Source organism: Zalophus californianus, chromosome 13 (genome assembly GCF_009762305.2).
Source record: "Zalophus californianus isolate mZalCal1 chromosome 13, mZalCal1.pri.v2, whole genome shotgun sequence".
In the NCBI taxonomy this organism is placed as follows: domain Eukaryota; kingdom Metazoa; phylum Chordata; class Mammalia; order Carnivora; family Otariidae; genus Zalophus; species Zalophus californianus.
In genome coordinates, this window is record NC_045607.1 from 36,155,427 (window position 1) to 36,175,976 (window position 20,550).

General features: G+C 44.0%; 2 protein-coding genes across 5 annotated transcripts in view; one reads left to right on the plus strand and one right to left on the minus strand.

Moving 5' to 3' along the window:
* Positions 1–19,807, plus strand: LOC113934023 (microseminoprotein, prostate associated). Of its 2 annotated transcripts, XM_027614480.2 has the most exons (3): positions 1–18,807; positions 19,044–19,152; positions 19,526–19,807. In XM_027614480.2, the coding sequence occupies exons 1-3, from the start codon at positions 18,678–18,680 to the stop codon at positions 19,704–19,706; spliced, it is 420 nt and encodes a 139-aa protein (XP_027470281.1). In that variant the 5' UTR covers positions 1–18,677; the 3' UTR covers positions 19,707–19,807. The 2 variants fall into 2 exon arrangements, 1 of the variants encoding a protein (XP_027470281.1); XR_003523572.2 differs by having other exon boundaries at positions 1–19,389; positions 19,526–19,667.
* The window catches only part of RGP1 (RGP1 homolog, RAB6A GEF complex partner 1), a 4,766-nt gene continuing 3,602 nt past the window's right edge, over positions 19,387–20,550 (minus strand). For all 3 annotated transcript variants that reach the window (XM_027614473.2, XM_027614475.2, XM_027614474.2), the window contains exon 9: positions 19,387–20,156. In XM_027614473.2, the coding sequence (XP_027470274.1) occupies positions 19,933–20,156 (224 nt within the window). In that variant the 3' untranslated portion in view covers positions 19,387–19,932. The remainder of the gene's footprint in view (positions 20,157–20,550) is intronic.

Below are 20,550 nucleotides of genomic sequence, written 5' to 3' on the forward strand. Positions count from 1 at the left end.
CAGGCGCCCCCAAAAGATTTTTTTTAATTTCACTGAAATAGGTCTTTAGTTTCCATTTAACAAATATACCAGATAAAACTGATGGGAGTTTTTATGTATAAATTACCAGTATATTTACTTAAAACACTTCATACTTCTTTTATACAACTGCACTACACTTAGTGTGCAGCTCTAATTGAATCATCTAGTGTAAAATTTTTGTAAGGGATTTAGATGAGGAAGCACACAGAGACGTCCCTGGCTTACACATGACAGTAAGTTCCTCTGTTTATATTTCAATGACATTTGACACTGTTCACCACCACCTTGTTCTTGAAACTCTCAAGACTTCTACCACAGCGCCTTCGCCTAGTTACCCTCCCATCTCAGTGTCCACTAATCTCTTACTGTGGTGAAGATCCTCTTCCTCCTCTGAACTGTAAGCTTCCCCCAGCCCCCGCCACCACCCTGGTCCTCAGCTCTCTGCATTCTTCTTTCCATGCTCATTTCCTTGGTGAGTTCACCTGCAGTCATGGCATCATCACCCGTCACTCAATGTAGATAATTTCAGGTGGAACATGACCTTGTTCCACTGGGTGTGGGCATGTGTGCTGTCACTGCTACATATAAAAGGTATTTTGGTATTGTGCAACAGTAACGATTAGAATTTTACATAACTCACCAAGGAAAAGACTGCTTGGAGGATCTGAGGAAGAGTTGTCGGCATAGGTGGCAATGAATTCCTTCCCCCTCTTCATAAAGTAAACCAAATAAAAATACATAAATATTAGAAAAGTGAGCAAAGCATGTCTTTGAAATTCTCAGGTAATGGTATACCTTGTTTGGAGGAAGGAAAAAACTAAGTAAATGAATTAATTGGCCAACAGAAACTTTTTTTTTAAGGCTCTAGACTCTACATTTATAAAACTCACTTAAATGAAGAAAGCACATTTTTTTTTTAATCACATCTTTTATTATTTTGCTGGTAGTCATTCCTAGTCAGCTGATCACATTACTCTTGTGGACTCAGCTTCAAGACAAACCTTCTAACTCCCTCCCTCCCCTTCCAATCAGATTTCTGCCCTTAAACTTTTCCTATATGAATCTGCAAGCAACAGGGAGCATGCAAATTTATTATTTAGACCTACAGTATATTAATCATAGGTCCTGAAATAATTTGAGGAATGCTATAGGCATTCCTCAGACCCAATACACAGAACAAAGAGGTTATAGACTTTTGGAATAGGAAGATAGAACTTTTTATTAATTTTTGACTGATCCCAGCAGGAAAGAAAGCACGTGTTAGCAAGCTCCACAGAATATTACTCCATAGAAAAGGTTTTCAAAACCCTTATGGCCATGAGCAAGACTAGGGCCAGATAGTAGCTTAGAATAGCAATAAAAGCCAAGATTTGTCAAAGGGTAGAATAAGCCTTTAACATCTAGCTAATAAATAAGCTTCAATGGGGCGCCTGGGTGGCTCAGTCGTTAAGCGTCTGCCTTCAGCTCAGGTCATGATCCCAGGGTCCTGGGATCAAGCCCCATGTCGGGCTCCCTGCTTGGTGGGGAGCCTACTTCACCCTCCCCCTGCTTGTGCTTGCTCTCTCTCTCCCTCTTTCTGTCAATAAATAAACAAAAAATCTTAAAATAAATAAATAAATAAATAAATAAATAAATAAATAAATAAGCAAGCAAGCTTCAGACAAGCAAAACAGGAGAAAAGGAGATGGTTGAAGAAAACAAAACTTCTACGGGTCAGAGCCACTAACACCTCTAGGTATCTGTAGTCCTGGGCCATTCTCTGTGGTGACTGCTTATTTGGGCAGTATATAAAGAGGCAGCATCTGGGGCTTGCCAGCCATGCATAGGGGTTATTAGAAGTATGTATATATGGTGGGGCGCCTATCAGTTAAGCGTCTGCCTTTGGCTCAGGTCATGATCCCAGGGTCCTGGGGTCAGACTTCCTGCTCAGTGGGGAGTCTGCTTCTCCCTCTTCCTCTGCTCCTCCCCCTGCTCGTGCTCATGCTCTCTCTCTCATAAATAAATAAAATTATTTTTAAAAAAGAAGTATGTATATATGGAAGTTACCACTGAGAAAGGGAGAGCTAGCCAAACTAAACCAAAGATCAAGAACCAAGGGGAACGAATTAGGCATCAGAATCAGAGTGGCAAAGACAGAAAAAAGGGTGAGGATCAGCTTTGGGGAAATGGTAAGGTTGTAACAAAATTTGTGGGATGGTTCAGGTCCATAGTCTGGGGTTCCCCTGAATCCTGCTGAACTTGACCAGGTTAAAGGTGGAGCTCTGAAGGTAATACAGCTGTGTGGGAGCCTTCTCCTTCCTCTGAGCCCCTGCTACCTCCCGGAGTCCAGGTTTCTTCAGATTTGACAGGCAGAAGGCTGCCATGTTATTAAGGAGACATTTAAGGTGCCTGGGAACTCTGGGTCTACTCCTCTGATCCTCTGTAGCCCACCCACCCTATCAAATATTATAGGTAACTTCAGCAGCGCCAGGAGTCCAGCCAAACACTCCGACATTTCTCTACAATAGACTGTAGTGGGACACCTTCTGTGACACCACCATACCATAGGTTTCTTCCAACCACCTGGTAGCTCTCTCTCAGTCTCTTACTGGCTTTTCCTCCTCTGCCTGTCCCTTGGGTTCATTGGTATTCCTGGAGGCTTTATTCCTAATTTTCTTTTTTTTCTCCACTCAACTCTCAATAATTCTATCTACACCCATGCATAACTCCAATAACTATCTCCATGTGCCAAGCATGGATTCTGTCAGCCCTACATTAATATATCCAATTGCCTACTGGATCTCTTCACTTGATGGACTTGCAAGCACTTCAAACTCAATGTCCAAAATCAGACACATGATTTTCCCACCCCAAAGTTCTCTTACTGGGAACTGGCACCATCATCCACCTACATGCTCATGCCAAAACCTCAAAGCCATCCTTGAATTCTCATCTCCCTCACTGTCCACATCTAAGTCTTGCTGGATAGACCTCCAAAATATTCCCTCAAATCCATCCACTTCTCCACTGCTCTACCCTACACAGGGCAAACCACCATCATCTTTCATCTGAACCAATGTAACTGCCCTTTAACTTGTCTCCCAGAGCCTAGTGTTGATCCTCTCCAATATGTCTATAAAACAGCCAAAATGCAGCACTGGCCAACTCACTCCTCTTCGTAAAACCCTAGACTGGCCTCCCCTTTATAGGATGAACTATAAACACCTTATCATGGATTTCAAGGTGCTCCGTGATCTGTTCCCTCTGCCTGAAACATTCTTCTTACCTTCCACATGATCACCTCAAAATCATTAAGATCACCATGTAAACATAGCTACTTCTTTAAAGATTTATTTTAGAGAGAGAGAGCGTGTGTGTGAGTTGGGGGAGGAGAGGGAGAGTCTCAGGCAGACTCCTCTGGCACCTATCCTAACCTGCCTAGATGGGCCCAATCAGCTCTTCCTGGCAACAGGTGCACAGGCCTGCAGCATTCCACATTCAGTCCTGCCTTGTCATCAAAGTTGGGAGATGAGCTGACTGGTACCCTTTACTCACATGAAGGTCTCATACAACTTCACAGTTGCTGATACCACATCCTTCAGAAGTTCCCATCCAGTTTAACATAGTCAGATCTGATCATTTAAAGTCTTTAAATGACTTTAAACTCTCTTGAATAAAAATTGCTTGATCTCTTAAGAGAGCCACCTCTCCCCTGCTTTTCTATCTGAAATGGATCTGGATGTATGAGGGGAAGGGGGCTTTGTAGTAGAGCAAGAAAAAGTTGGACTCCTTGAGCAAGTGGTCCTCTGACTTCCCAGATCTCTAGAGCAACGTTCTTTTGCCTTTGCTGCTCACTCCACAATCGTGGCCCAACTCTGTGGCTGGTATAATTCTACGATCTCTCTCAGCCCAAAATAGCCTGAGTGGTGCCCCCCTGACAGAAGAAATTGCACTGTCTTCCCCTGGCACTATTTTTCTGAGTCTGGTTATGACGCCTATCCCAGCCCTCAGATGCTTGTACATTCGGTACAGCTGCAGCAGAAACCCTTCACAGAAAAAAAAAAAAAAAGAAAGACAGAAAGAAAAGAAACCCTTCATAGCCTCTGCACCAAGGGCTTCCCTACTCCCCCCAGGAAATGCCCCATAGCTTGACCTCCTACATCGGACATTTTCACAAAGTCTCACTGATGCCTTTCAAAATCTCTCTCCACTTGATGCCTACATTTCTTTCCCTATTATCTAGTTCCAGTCTTACCAGCAAGAATGAGTACCATGATGCATTAATGATGTCTACTACAGATAGATAGGGGAATCACACCATGAATGCTATATGTACCGATCCTTAATCTCTTCTTCCTCACATCTGTTAATCCAAATTAATCTGCCCTCTTTGCATCCATCAAAATCTTACTTATCTTTCGGAACTAGTTCAATCTTTATTTCTCCCACGAAGGTCAACCTCAGTCACAGTCACCTCATCCTGCTATAAACTAACACCACTTATTATCTGGTTATTAATATTTGTATTAGTTTATAAATGTTAATAGTAAACACCACTTATTACTGATACTTAAGGTGGCTTGAAGAATGGTGGTATCATTAACACAAAGTATGACTGGCTTTAGGGAATATAATTGGTTAGTTATAGGAGACACCTGGTTCTCTGGCTATCAGGAAAGAGATCTAGGAGTTCTGTAAAGATGCTAACAGTGAACTCTTTTAGCAAAAAGATATTATCAAATATAGGATTGGAGACAAAAAAAACAAACTGTTGTTTTTTTTGGTTTTTTTTTAAAAACCAAAGTCTGGTCACTGTATCTCAACAGTAACAGGAGCGTGAGATCACTTACTATGGTTTTCTATCCTGTACAGTTATACCACTGTATTGCACAGTAGCTGGCCAAATGAAGCCGATTCCCTTTTCTCTATAGATCAGTGGCCCTTTGTGGAAAGTGGTTACTGCTCTACCATACAGTGAGATTAAATAGATTGACAAGGATTTGAAATACTCTTTCAAATGAGGAATCAGAGAGAAAGGCAGTAACATTTCCTTGACTTTTCCATGCATACAATGGATGCTCACTAAAACACCACCTCTCCACTGAAATGGAAACTCTGTGGCGCAAGGACACTCTCTAGTGTGCTTATTACTGTATCCCCAGTGCCTGACATGCAGCACATGACTGATACCTATTTTACTAATGAATAGTTAATAAATATTAGATGAAGACAACAATACAGAGAGCAAAAAGCTTAATATTTCTATTCTACAGTATATCCTTTTTTAAGAGGATCACCTTTATTTCAGATTCTTTCCTTCTTACTGTGTCTGTCATACAGTGAGGAAAGGCAAAGGAAATGATCAAAATGGATAATAAACGTAAAAAGACCTAACAAAAGGTAAAACTATAATATTTCTAGATATAGAAGAAAACACAGGAGAAAATCTGTGACTCTAGTGTAAGCAAAGATTTCTTATGAAGGGCACAAAAAGCATTAACTGTACAAGAAAAAAAAAAAAGTAAGAAATTAAACTTCACCAAAATTTAAAACGTTTGCTTTTCAAAAGACACCATAAAGAAAAAAAGGCAAGCCACTAACTAGAGGGAATATTTTCAATTCATACACTCACATATACTCACAATTCATAGACTCACTTGTATCCAGAATATATAAAGAACGCTTATAGCAACAGACCACATGCCAATTTTTTAAATGGGCAAAAAGATTTAAATAGACTTCACCAAATATGAGATACTGGTGACAAATAAGGACATGAAAAGATGTTCAGTATCATTAATCGCTGGGGAAATGCAAAGTGAAGCCACAATGAGATATCACTTCACACCTACTAGAATGATTTTAAAAACTGACAATACCGAGTGCTGATGGGGATGAAGAGCGACTGGAACTCTCACAAGATGCTGGTAAGTGTAAAGTGTACAGGCATTTTAGAAAACAGTTTGACACTTTTTTCTACAGTAGGTTAAATATTCACTTAACACAAATCCTAAAATTTCACTCCTAAGTATCTATCCAAGAAAAATGCAAACATATGTCTACAAAAAGACTTGCATATGAATGTTCACAGCAGCTTCCAAAAAGTGGAAAACAACCTAAATGTCCATCAGCAGATGAATGGGTAAACTCAGCATCATTAATCACTGGGGAAGTAATCGTGGTATATCCAACAATGAAATACGGCTTAGCAATAAAAAGGGATGGATTACTGATATACACAAAAACATGAATGGATATGAAAAACATAACGCTGAATTAAAGAAGCCAAGAACAGGACACACACTGTATGATTCCATTTATATGAAGCTCTACGATAGGCGAAACTAATCTATAGTGATAGAAATCTGATCAGTGGATGTCTGCAGCGGGGTGACGGGAGACTGCAAAGGATAACAAGGGAATTCATGGGGGAGGGTAACAAATTTCTACAATCTGGGAAGATGATTATATAGGTGCCAGTATCTGTCAAAACTCACTACATTGTACACTTAAAAAACATACATCATCTTGTTTGTAAATTATATTTCCATAAGGTTCAAAAAACAATTATTTTGCAACAGTTAAGAAGTTAAGTCTTTTTTGTTACCAATAGTGGCTGGCCAGCAAATCATTACAGAGGTTAATAAGCAGCCCATGGGTAGTATAGAATTATCCTTGATCCATCAGTCTTCTGCAACATACTAGAGGAATGGATTCTCTGTCCAGTGGAAAGGAATGCCTTAGGGAATTTGTTTTCCAATTCATTAAAGTTAAGAGTGTGAATTTGCACACCCTCTCGTGATTAACCCAATCAAGTCGATTTTTAAAGGATTTATTTATTTATTTGAGAGAGATTGAGAGTGAGCAGGAGGGAGAGAGCATCTGAAGCAGTCTGTGTTGAATGCAGAGTCCGACACAGAGCCTGATCCTACTACCTTGAGATCATGACCTGAGCTGAAACCAAGAGTCAGACATTTAACTAACTGAGCTACCCAGGCGCCCTTTACCCAAGTCAAATTTTTAAAAAATCAGGCCTAAACAATGATAACAGTTGAAGAAAGCTATTTTTTATCAGAAGGTTAATGCTTCAAAAATAAGGAATCCCCACTGTAGGAAAACAAAACACTTTTAATACATACTTTGGCGTCTGGACCTTCCAAAGAGGGTGAAGAATCACCTGGTATGTGTGTTGGCAGGAACACACACACACACACACACACACACACACAACACACACAGGACCTTCCAAAGAGGGTGAAGAATCACCTGGTATGTGTGTTGGCAGGAACACACACACACACACACACACACACACACACAGGAAATGGGCAGAAATGCTTCCTTGGCCACACTGTATATGGCATAGTATGGCACAGGGCTCCACCATCAGAGAGGCAGGTTGTTAGAACAGCCAGATGGAATAGTTTTTATTTGTAACTTGACTTATAAGGGTTTATTATGATCATTTTTTTAAATGGTCGGGCACTGAAAAAGCTTTTGTGTAAACACAGGAAGGGCAGAAAGCAAAGTAAAACCTGCCACCTGCCCTCTCTACTGCCCTGTCTTGCACTTCTCTCCCTCATCCCCTTAAATCACTGCACCTCAATCTCCAGTAAATGCTAAAACCACACCAGAGGACTTGGGTTAAGCCAAAAGTAAAGAAAGATCTATGATGAAGGTAAGGGTAAGAAGTGAGGGGAGGGATAATGAATTCAGTGGACGTTTGTCCTTTCTAGTTCCCAGCGTCCATGCCCCCTTCCTAAGAGTACTCTGATGTCATTTCAAGTAATTAACTCCCCTGTGTACACCTTTGTTGGGAGAGGAAAATCAAAAGTTTTCCCTCCCTCCACCGAAACCAAGGACTTTCTCTGGGGGTGGGGGGGTGCTCCTTCTCCCAGACCCTTTCTCTCTTTATCTGATAGAGCCATTGGGCCCTTGATTTAAGCTTAGCCAATCAAACGATCTCTTGGCACTTCACTTTTTCAGCAGAGTGATGCAAGAAGCAAAGAAATGGTTGGCAGTGAATCTAGGCAAGACAGTTGAGCAGTTCCTTCTCTGTCATCTCTAAGCTTGCTTCCTCAGGTTTCCCTTCCACCCTGTGAGGCTCTCCTCAGTGGAGAAATAAATATTTTCAGCTGCCCCCCTTCCTCCACTATCCCCCACTGTTCTTCAGTCCCCCTCCTTAGAGTTAACGTCTGTTATCAGTTTGGTATATTTTCTTCCAGAAAAGTTCTATACATCCCATTCTTGTTTTTAAACAAATCCATGTATGTGTCATAAAAATTGGACATGATCCATATTGTTGTGCAACTTGCTGTTTAAGAGCTATAATCTTCTATCTCTTTTGTATCTTCTCATCATGCCTGATTAAAACTGTACACATAAAAATTCTGCCAAAATTGGTGTTTAGTAGAAGTACGGTGGGACTCAGTTAATCTCACTATTCTATATAGCCCCTTACTTACCCATAATATGATGGATTTGGGCAAAAGTTCAGCTAGTTGAACAATGAGAATCCTAAAGAATACTAACAATGTGTCAAGCTGAAAAGTTCTTCTAGGCAATATAGAGAAGGTTCTTTTTTTTTTTTTTAAGACTTTATTTATTTGTCAGAGAGAGAGAGAAGAGCACAAGCAGGAGGAATGGCAGGCAGAGGGAGAAGCAGGCTCCCGATGCGGAACTCGATCCCAGGACCCTGGGATCATGACCTGAGACGACTGAGCCACCCAGGCATCCCTAGAGAAGGTTTTTAAGCAGGGAAATCCCATGATAAAGACAATGTTTCAAGAAGAATAACATGGCAACCATGGATATAACATAGACCAGAAGAAGAGATTGGAGAGCAGGGAGACTGATAGTTCAGGGGCTAACCTGGAGGATAGATCTGAAGAAATTAAAATTCGGATTACAGTGGGGCCAGAGAAATGGAGAGAAACTTCTATACTGAATTACAAAAAGTTAGACTAGTAGAGTGAAGACTAGGATTAGAAGGGCTAAATTTGAATTCCAACTCTGAAATTTATTAGCTGTGTGAATTCTGGCAAGACACTTCCCTGCTCCATATCTCAGTTTCTCTGTCAGTAAAATGAAGAACTTAGAATATCAGGGCTTTTACAGTTTTTTCCCCCCAGTGGAACCCTTTTGTTCTGGGGGAAAAACAAGGCAAGATTGTTTTGGCTGAAGCATAGGTAAAGGGCTCAGAGCCTCCGCTAGACTCCATTTCACTTCTCTCAGCCACCCCTGAGGCATTCTTGAGGAATCTCCAGAGGACTAGGGAAAAACATTTGAGAAATTTCTAAAGATTCTACTACCAACTCTAATATTCAATGACTCAAGGGCGTAAACTTGGCAGATGTGGCTAGGAAAACAGTAATGACTTTAAGAGTCGCCACAAAATCATATAATAAAAAGGATAAACTGACCTTCAATAAATTTGCCTGCTTTTCTTTCCAGGCCAAACTCAATTTAATGTCCCATATCTCATCCAAACCTTGTGCAAGCAGTAATCTAAACTCCATATAAACAATACAGTCACAAATATTTCACTGCCTAACAATTCAGTTCATTCCAATTTGAGATCCACCAACTAATCAAAGATTCTTTCTTATTGAACTGAAGTCTGTCCCTCTATCACTGTCATCTGAAATAAAGGTGCTTATTCTACCTTCTGGACCTAAAGCAAGTAAATCTAGCCCCTCCTCCATAGGAGAATCCTTCAGTTGTTTGAAAAGAGCTATCAAGTCTCCCTTATCATCCTTTATTCTCTCTTGCTCTGACCTGCCAAGATGCTCCACGGAGGTAGCCTGCTCTAGTTCTGGATCAATTCAACATTTTCTAAGCATCTAAGTGCTTAGATGCGCAAGTAGATTTTTATTTACTCATGGCCTTAAAGACTTAATCAAGCCAGATGATCTTCCTTAAAACAAATGACTAGCTTTATGGTGAAATGTAAATAGAACTCAAACTCATTATCTGGTAACTACTCTTTTCTTGCTAAACATTAGTTGCTCCCAGTTTATCAGAAGTAGATTGCTAAGTCTTTTGACCCAAAGCTAATTGTGAAAATATCTATCCAGAGATCCAAAAAGATCTAAGACTCAGGGTCCACTGAGGCAACTATAAATAATAGAAATAAATTAAGCATCCTGACTTCAAAACCTGTAATCTCATCATCTCTGAGGGGAATATAATTCTCACCAGTATAAAATTCAATTATCACCAAGGTGACACGGAATATCATCAATGTTAATAAGAAAACTTCATTCACCATTCTCCATGCCACCCATTGCATATTCCAGCACGAGGTCTGTGGCTTGGGCCTGGGTATCTACCAGTCTGGGTAATTTGGGGATGGGAAGTAAAAAGTATGACTGAGCCCCTAAGGAGAAATCAAGCAAGTATAGCCACAGTCCATGATGCCTGTGGGAGCGCAGAGCTTTTACAGTTTCCTGTGCTCCAGTTGTCCTGGTAACCTGAGGCCCCCTTATTTGTGTTGGCATCATGGGGCCAAGAGCGGAAGCAAAGCTGGAGCACCAGCAAGATTTGCAGGAAAAAAATGTGGGTAATGCAGCAGTTATGCCACAGGAGGGTCAAGCCTAGGGCATAAGAATTACCTGGTCAGGGGAGAAGAGGGAGTAGCGTCTTGTAAAAATCAGATTTCCAGATTCCACTTGCAATGTTTCTGATTCAACAGGTCTAAGATGAGCTCAAAAACCTGCAATTTTAAGAAGCTACCTCCTACCAAGTAAGACAAAGATCACACTTTTGAAAACTGAGGCTAAGCAAACAAATCAGGAGTCAGAGAGAAAAAGTATAACCACCTGTTAACTTCAGAAAGCCCATATTCTAGCACAGTAGTTCTCAACATGAGCGGGGGCGGGGGGGGGGGTGACAGATTTTGCCTTCCAGCCAGATATTTGGCAATGTCTGGAGACATTTTTGGTTGTCACAGTGGAGGTCGGGGATGCTCCTAAACATCCCATAGTTCACAGGACTGGCCCCCAGCAACAAAGGATTATCCAGCCCAAAACATCAGTGCCATGGTTGAGAATATTCTGCCTCTCAACACCATCATGCCCATTCCACAGAAATCAATGCTACATACACAGTTTTGGTCATAGTACAGAGAAGTATGTGAGGTCCCCTGGAAAAAAATGAGACCCCAAAAATCACTTTAAAAAAAAATAGTGAATGTTATTAAAGATATGGATAAGGAGACTAGAACAACAAACAGGGGCACCTGACTGGCTCAGTTGGTAGAGCATGTGACTCTTGATCTCAGAGTCCTGAGTTCAATCCCCACGTTGGGCATGGAGCCTACTTAAAAACAAAACAAACAAAAATCAGAACAACAGACAATGAAGGGAAGTGAAGGTATGGACAATGATGGTAAGCCAAGAAGGAAATCAAGGGAGGACAAGGCATTGGGTGACAAGAGTGGGCAATGAATGCCATTCCCTCAATGGATGCAGCCTCTCTCCACATGTAGAAGATTGGTAAAGAGAACTCTATTAAAAATAACATAAGCAAAAAAAAAAAACACAAAAAGGAAAGGAAAATGAATAAAGGAATTGTGAAGAAGGAGCTTTAGGATACATCAAGCAAAGATCTGGAGTGAAAGAAGACAATGGAGATTCTTCTGTAAAAGAATACTAGACTCTTCAGCAATGACAAGAAAACAGAGGACTCCTAGGAGGAGGTCAGGAATTATGTGAGAAAGGAAAAAAAAATTATGATCTTCTAGCCCTAATTTCCCCCCACCCACCTTCACCCCAAGAAAGACAGGTCCGAAAAAAGTTCTTTGCTTTTACTGAGCAGACATAATGAAAGGGAAGGGAAGTTGAAGAAAGAGGAGCACACCTGAGAACTCTTCTCAAAGGAAAAGAGGGCGGTGCTCAAAGAGAATAGAGAAGTAAAGCTCAAAGAGAAGGAGAAAGGTGTTTTGGGGAAAGAAGAGAAAAGATGAGGGAGAGATCTGGTAGCCACTTGAGGGAGAAGGACTTTAGGGACTCTTTCTCTTTAGGAAAGAGAAATTAAATGAGAACTTTTTTTTTTTTTTAAGCACTGCTTTTGGGATGTGAGAGATGAGATACAGCCTTCATCTTCTACACCTTCTAAGGAATCTTCAGTAAAATCTGACATTATTCATCAGGGCTTTGGGGATTGGGTCTGCATTTTTTCTCAGTTGTGACAATAGGTACTGGCCTTTAGACAGATCAAGAGCCCAGTTACACATTTTTACCATGTTTGACATGACCGTAAGATTTCTGGAGCAGCCAAAAGACAGCCATATGACAATAAACTAATTCCCAGAGTTTAGAGCTGGACTAACACAAGTCACTCACCTCGTGGGGCTATGTAAATTTAAATTAACTAAAATTTAAAATTTCATTTCTCAGTCACACTAGCTATATTTCAAGTGCTTAAAAGCCACATGTGGCTCGTGGCTAGGGATTAGACAGGACAGGTAGAGAACATTTCCATCATCACAGAAAGTTCTATTGGACAGTGCTGGAGTAAAGAAGAAAGCTTAGACAAACAGCTAACAAAAAAAACGACCCTTTTCAAATCTTTAAAGAGCTGCCACATTGAAAAACAAGTAGATTTTTTTCCATGTTGTTTCAAAAAGCAGAATTAAGGGGGGAAAATGAGATGCCATAACATGACAGATTTCAGCTTACCGACCCTCTAGTACCTAAAGCCAGATAACAGTAGAATGGGCAGCCTCCAACCACAAGAGGAAGTAACCCATTTCATTCAGTAGAGACAGACAAGCAAAGACCTACTTGATCATCTTTCAGAAGTAACGAAGAACTAGACGGCTTCTAAGTATCTAGTTTTGAGTCTGTAATTTTAAGAAGAGAGCAATTTCCAAATAAGATACAAGTAGAGTCATAAATAGAATTTTAAAAGTCACTACTGCCACAAGTAGATCGTAGAGCAGACAAGAACAATGAAAACATATAAGTGGACAAGGAATTTAGTCAAAATTAATGGTGGTTAGTTAGGGGTTAATTATTGGTGGTATGGGCTATCATGAATTACATGAACTTGTTAAGAATGGTACCAATGGGGGGCGCCTGGGTGGCTCAGTCGTTAAGCGTCTGCCTTCGGCTTGGGTCATGATTCCAGGGTCTTGGGATTGAGCCCCGCATCAGGTTCCATGCTCCGGGGGAAGCCTGCTTCTCCCTCTCCCACTCCCCCTGCTTGTGTTCCCTCTCTCTTGCCTCTCTGTCAAATAAATAAAATATTAAAAAAAAAAAATGGTACCAATGGTTCAGAGACAAAGTAGGAAAACTTCAACATAGGTTATTAATGGAAACTCAACCAGAGTTGAAATCAGTACTAGAACCAGAGGATCTTTTATATTCGCTGCCAGAGAGAACACCAGGCTAAGTATAGCAACTGAATGTTCTTGGGACTCTGACCCCTCCACCCCATTCTCCTGCCATTCACCACAGTCTTATTTGTCATCTCTCTCAACTCCTGAAACTCAGTCTCCTTCACGTGATCTCCTCATCTGCACAGGAACAGCTCCTCTCATCCTTCTCATCTCAACAGAGAATGCCAAAGGATGAGGTCTCTTAACTTTCTATCCTAGCTATGAACTCAACCCATCCTCATCTTCCACCCCAAAATGTACTTGGCTTGATTATAATGAAACATACTGAATATATATTCAGATACATGTACTGACGTGTTATATTATTTGTGCATTTTAGCGTATATGTGTACATGAGAGAATTCATGCACACGCATGCAATAACATCCGTTGTTGGTAAGCACTGAGGAATCTGGCACCAGAATTGTGAAATTCACTCTTTAGTGGCTAGCACAACACCAAGCTTAAGTGGGGTCATTCAATGGATTCTACAATTGACCATGTCACACTTCTGGATGCAAAATACTGGAAGAAGAGACTGAAGTAGATGTAAATTTGAAAACTCTTATTCTTGTGGGAAAAAGAGTGGAAACATAAGCATCTTAGAGGAAGAAGAGTTTAATGCCAAGGGTAAGGTTGAAGCCTTGGTGAAAGCAAGCATAACAGGTATTACAAACAGTCTAGAATCAGAAAAAGGTGAGAGAAGAGGAAGACAGAAGATCATGCAGAAAAAATAAAATCCAATCTTTAAAAAAAAATCTAAGGTCTTACCAAAGAGAAAGGCAGAAAAAGGAAGATTTCAACAAGAGTGTTAAAGATGGAAAAGAGCCAGAGAGGGCTGTAGGCTTTAAAAAAAAAAAAAAAATCAATGAAGAAGTAGTGGTGTATGTTGGCAAAGAGAAGTGCAGAGTTAAGGGAAGGGAGAGAATTTACGGTAGAGGAAGTTGGTGTGAAGTTTTCCTCTAAAGATGCCCAGCAGAGCAAAGAAGGAATGAAGGCAAAAGCCACTGGGATTAAGGTAGAGCTGGGCCTGAAACAGCACAGGAGAAAGCAACAGGGCCCAAAGTAGGAAATTATTTTCTTTTTTTTCCTTTTTTTTTTTTTTAATTAACTGACCCAGATTTTCTGGTCTGGGGCCAAAGGCAACTGCAGGATTTAAAGAAATAAATTATATAAAGATCCTACTCCCTGGAACTGCCTTTGGCCCCAGATAAAATAAACTATAAAGATCATGACAGAATTAGCATCAGTTTCTGAGAAAGTACAAAATACCATCGTAGAGTTAATTTTAGCAATCAAACTAATAAGTGCTGTTATAGAAATGCTACTTTGAATAAAACACCTTTAGCTTCCTCTTTTTATCAGCCTCAGGGTAAAAACAGAAACTCTGTAGTTACATACATGCCCATAGGAGATAGTAAGTAACCTAATATATACTTAAAACCGAGTTATTTGTCTTTGTATACTGTAGCCTATTGCCCCACCCCAAGAAATGTTTTACTTGGTTCAGGATTCATAAGACAGGTTAAAGGGCTGCACAGAAAAAAGCTAAGGTTAAAAATAAAGACCATAAGATGAGGGAGGGGGAAATGAGATGTGTTGTGCTGATAACAGAAATGGGGCATTAGAAACACAGAAGGCCCTCAAGTCAGCAAGGGGAAAATGGCACAAAAGCATTACAATGCCATTTAACTAATCTTGATAGCCTTACTGAGGGTTCCAAATCAAATATTGAATCAGATTTTTCAACTTTTCTATTTTTAAAACAACAACATTTAATAATTTGATAAATGCAGTTATGTGATTTTAAATGACTATTAAAATTAGCACATCAATGCCTAATTCTTTGGCAAAGGCCAAATGGCAGGCAGTAATGTTAGACACAGAAAACCTCGCCTTTAAGTCACTCACTACTCTTCTTTCTCAGAGGTCGTGGATTCTACCTGTGAGGCCAAATCCCAAATCCTCATGCCAGCATTCAAAGCCTTCAATGACCTAGCCACAATGGTACCTATCGAACCTTAAATCCCGCTACCCCCAAAACCTAGCCTCCACTGTCCGAGCGCACAGACCTCTGGACAGACTTTATCTCTGGGGTCTGGCCATTTCCACCTTCCTACCTGGTGTGGAAGTCCCCTTCCATCTACAGGTTCTGGCTCGCCAAGGCCTACACTGGCGCTGCGGTCCTCCAGCACTCCAGTCCGCCGCGCTCTCACTCCGCAGCCCCGCACTCCGCCCCTCCCTGGGCCGCACCAACTAACCCACTTGCCGTTTTGCCCCGGGACCCTTTTCCCTCCCCTCGGCCAGCTCTTTGGGGCCTTCTCCCTACTCCCCCTCCTCCCCAATATTCTCCCAAGGGACATTCCCCGCCTGCCTCCAGTCACAGACTCTGTATTCAGTGTCTATTAGGGGTTTCGCGCCTGGGGTAAAAGCAGGACCTGGACCCCGCAGGGCCCCTCCCCCCTTAACTCCCTCCCCAGGCTCCCCCGGTCCAGCCACCCTCGGGGGCTCCGGCCACCCAAATCTTCCCGCCGCGGCCGGTCCCTCCATCCGGCGGCGGCGGGCAGCGCGGGTCGGCGGTGACTCACCGGAGGGCCAGCGGCCGGGGCGGGGGGGGGGGGGGCCGGAATGCGCTCACTTCCTCACCGCGCGCACCTGCCCGGCGCCGCTGGAGCGCCGCCCGGCCGGGCCTCCGGCGGATGTTTTTTCTGTCCCCGCGCGCGCGCGCGCGGGCAGTGAGCGCCAACCGCCCCCTCCCGGCCGCGCCCCCCCAACTGGCATCCCCAACGACCGCTGCCCCAGGAATCACAGAATTGGGCCCTAACTACTGACATCCCCAACACACAAGCACACACACATAGCAACCACCAGCGTGGACTCTGACCTCAAATGGCTACAGAGACGCACGCTGCCGCACACACACCAGCTGGAATGCAAGTGGGTTCAACATCTTCCCGACACCCACCGCCCCACAACTTCTGAGAGAGGGATCCTAGCTCAGCCCCCGCCTTTCTTTCCAGAAGCCCCCTACTCCTGCCCATATGCCTACCTTATCTTCATTATAGGCGGCTCTCACTTCGGTCCCCATTATCTCACACAAACCAATTCCCACCGGGCCCCCTTTGCCTTCCAGCATCACCTTCAAGCTTCCCAGCCGTGTCTGCCCCCTACTGGGTTGGCTCCAGGTTGCAGGAGCAAAAGACTGGTCCAGACTTTCAGGGTGTCAGCAGGACCCCCTTCCCCAGAAAGGTAGCAGCAGAGCTACTGACCACTGACAAGACTTCTGGGCCTTGTGCTAGAAAGGCCTTCTCATCCACCTCCTCCAGCCATGCCTCCCACACACAAGCCTATTAACAGGGCACCCTGCTTCAACCATGAGTTTCCTTTTTTCTCTCGGTACTCCTCTGAAACAGAAAGGGTATCAGACCTAACTAGGGTGAGCATGTACAGCTGGCATCTCCATCCACTTAAGCTCTCTACTGGGAAGAGGAACAGACAGGGAGTCTGAGGTGAATGGATGAGGTTGTTTCTGAATGGTCAAGAGGTGAGGCAGGGTAGCCCTCTAAAAAGCTCAGCCAGAAGTAGTTGTAGCTGATCCACTGGGTGACAGGGAAGGAGAGTCTTGAAGTAAAAGGGACGGGAGACTTAGAAGGAACAAGAGAACGTCAGAGTGATCGGCCCTCTGCGTAGGAGGGGGAACAGCTGGGATGGGGTCTTTGGGTTGTGGCAAACCGAAGGAAAGGGGCCGTTAGTAGCAAAGAGATGGCCAGCATTTTAGAGTGGTCAGAAAAAAAGAACTTGAGAGTTCCCATGAGTGGACAGGACGCAATGGATCAGAATCCTAATGTGAAAAGCAGGAGTCCCAAAGTTAGCTGGAAGGATGAGAAAATGACACCTCTTCCCAGGGCAAAAGCAAGGGTACTGACCTAGGAAAAGTGGGTTTATCAGCAACACTGTTTCTCAAACTGGAGGTGGTAAGGACAACACGAAACACAAATGTGAAATGGGCGGAAGTCTGTGGTAGGAGAGAGCAGCCCCCAACAAAAGCCCTCAGCAATGCAGAGCTGCTCGATGTGATTCAAACAATGAAACGTACCTATTTTGTCTCTGAACTCTAGCACCAATCACAGCAGCTGATATTTTCTGAGGGCCATGTGCCAGGGACACTACTAACAGCATTACATGCATTACCTCATTGAAAGCCTCTTAACAACCCTGAGTTAGTATTACTATCCCAATGTAAAGATAAGGAAACAGATTTGAGAGGTTAAGTGGCTTGCCCAAAGTCACACAGTCTTAGGTAGAATCAGGATCTGAATTCAACTAGTCTGACTCTATAACCTATGCTCTTAATCACCCATCTTGGGGGTCTCTAGAACCTGCAGGAAACCCAAAAGAGGATGTCAGAGGATTCCTCAATTCTCATTCCATAATGTACAAGAGGAAAGAGGGGTACCTCTGTGAAACTGGAGTGACTCATACCATCAGGGCATTTTAAAGATGTTCCTCTTTGAAAGAACCATACCCAGATATGGGAAGACCTTTTATCTGCCGTATGTTTGGAGGTACTGAACAATGCATCCTCAGTATGCCTGTGGAAAAGAGACACCTACCTCCCCATCTCTGAGGGGCAGCCATGTCTCTAGGATACTTCCGGGAGACTCTGCCCTAGGATCTGAGAAACATTCCGCACTCCAGGTGCCTGTTCGCTCTCCTGGAGCCTCTGGCTGTCGCACCCTACTGCAGCTCCTTGGTTTGGCTGGGGCACAGGATTAGCCATCCCCAGGAAATGCCTCCCTCCGGTCCAGGCAAGGATCCCAGCACACACACCCCTGGAGTGTGTGTGCTGGGGGTGGGGTGGGGGGGGTGGAATGCTTCCTTCTCTCCAGGTCAGGGAAGAGATGTAGGGACCACCTGGGGGCCCTCACCCCTCCCACCTCCTTGCTGGGGAAGTGCCCAGTCCAGTGCCCCTTCCATGGCCACCTCCCTCCCCCAGCTGTGCCGGGGCATGAATCAGCTCTCACAGCTTGTTAAAGCTAGACCTGTTGTTTTCATGCCCTCACCTCAGGAAACAGAGTTACAGCTTTTCCAGCTCTACTCAGCAGGGGGCCAGGGTCCTCACTTTATAAACATCCCCAAGCCTGCAAGAGCAGAGGGCACGGAGATGGTGTGAGACAGGAGCCCAGGGGAGAAAGAGAGAAACTAAGACCCAAGGAGAAAAACAAAGAAAAGCCAGAGACAAGCCAGAGTAGCCTGAACAGAGACCAAGAAGGGATCGCGAGGGCTGTGCACAGGAATGACCTTAAGGATGTGCTGGACTGGACAGGCGAAGGGGGTCCTGGGAAGCTGGGGGATCATCTGCTTGGTGACCTCTCTGCTCCTCCAGCAGCCAGGAGTCCACAGCAAGTGCTACTTCCAAGCTCAAGGTAAAGCTGGGGGAGGCGTTAGGAAAGGACAGGGACAGAGGGAGCTGGGGTTTAGAGATGATCTGGGGGGCTTAGAGATGATCCTCTATCGGGATACCCAGACTCCCCCCAGCTCGGAAACAGGAGAGACTAAAAATGGGGGTGATATGCACTTACTTTCTCCCACTCCAGACCACAAGCGATCCTGTCTGCCACCACCACTCCCAAACACACTAACATTTCCTGTTCTTCCCTAGCCCCGTGCCACTATGAAGGGAAGTATTTTACCCTGGGTGAGTCTTGGCTCCGCAAGGACTGTTTCCATTGTACCTGTCTGCATCCCGTCGGTGTGGGCTGCTGTGACACGTGAGTGACCAAAGATGGCCAGAAAGAATGGCTCTGACATGAGTGACTGAGGGCTGGCCAGGGCGTAACCATATTGCTGTGATGTGACAATGAACAGAACAGTGGTAGGAGGCTGGCCGAACCCGAAGGTACCAACAAGAGTTTGAGAGAGAAGGCTGCAGGCTACAAAGTGAGGGGATGTAGGGGTGGGTCTGGACGGAGAATATTTCTGCTATGAAATGAAAAAATCCGTATCTGGTAGGCGAGAGCTTAGTTAGGGGGACCAAGAGGGCACTAAAGATAGGGGAGGAATGCTGGCAGAGAGCAAGTGTGGGGCAGGGATAAAGGTGGCCCTTCGCTGTGCTGACTCCTTTCCCATCCTTTGGTTCCCCAGGTCCCAGCATCCCATCGACTTTCCTGCGGGCTGTGAGGTACGTCAGGAGGCAGGAACCTGCCAGTTCTCCCTGGTGCAAAAATCTGACCCTCGGCTGCCCTGCAAAGGCGGAGGGCCCGACCCAGAATGGGGCTCAGCTAATACCCCTGCTCCTGGGGCTCCTGCTCCCCACTCCAGCTAAACTCAACTGATCACCCTTCTGCTGACTGCCCACTGCTGCTGCCACTTCCAGGGAAACCACTAGCAGCTGCCAATTTATTCTGAATAAATAAATTAATGCTACAGCTGAAAGCCTGCCTCTCACTGTCCGTGCCATTGGACCCCGCGTGGGGAAAATGGGCCCTACTAGAGTCCAGATGCTGAGTTCTTAGTATCCTGAAGAAAGACAGTGTCACGGTGAGCCAGTTTCAGATGGTTATGGTGCTGGTGCTGGGGCCTGGGGCTGCGTATGAGGCCAGGGTAGGGCTTGTGGGCAGCACCTTGATGGGGAGGTCCCAGCTGAAGGTGTCTACAGGCACTTGCTCAGGCCCAGTCCAGGTGACAGGCTCGGGCTGTTCCAAGGGAGGTAGGAGCACCAAACCTGGTTCTCGCGATGTTACAAATTCAAAATGCAATCGCCACTTCAGGGACACTGTGGAAAAGAAAAAGATAAAAGGCAGAGGCATTAGAAGCCAGAAGTAAAAACCAATGCAGGATGTGGTTAGTGAATGAGGAAAAAAAGCGGTATTCAGGAAGAGAGGGAGAAGTCACAGGGCTAGAAATCTGTTAACTAGAAATGTGACAATCAGGATAGCAAGGTCAAGCATCTAATAACCATAGCATAGACTTGGTAGCTTGAAGTAAACATGCCGGGGAATCAAGAGATCGAGGCATCATAGGGTCTCAGTGGGTAGGAGAAGGAAGGATACCTGCAAAGCTCTTAAGAGTTTAAGTGTTGGTGCATCTAGGACACAGGTTGAAGGTCTGAGAAAGTGTTAAGGGTCAGAGGCTGGGTGTGGGTCTGGCCAGGAGTTTGTTAGGAATCA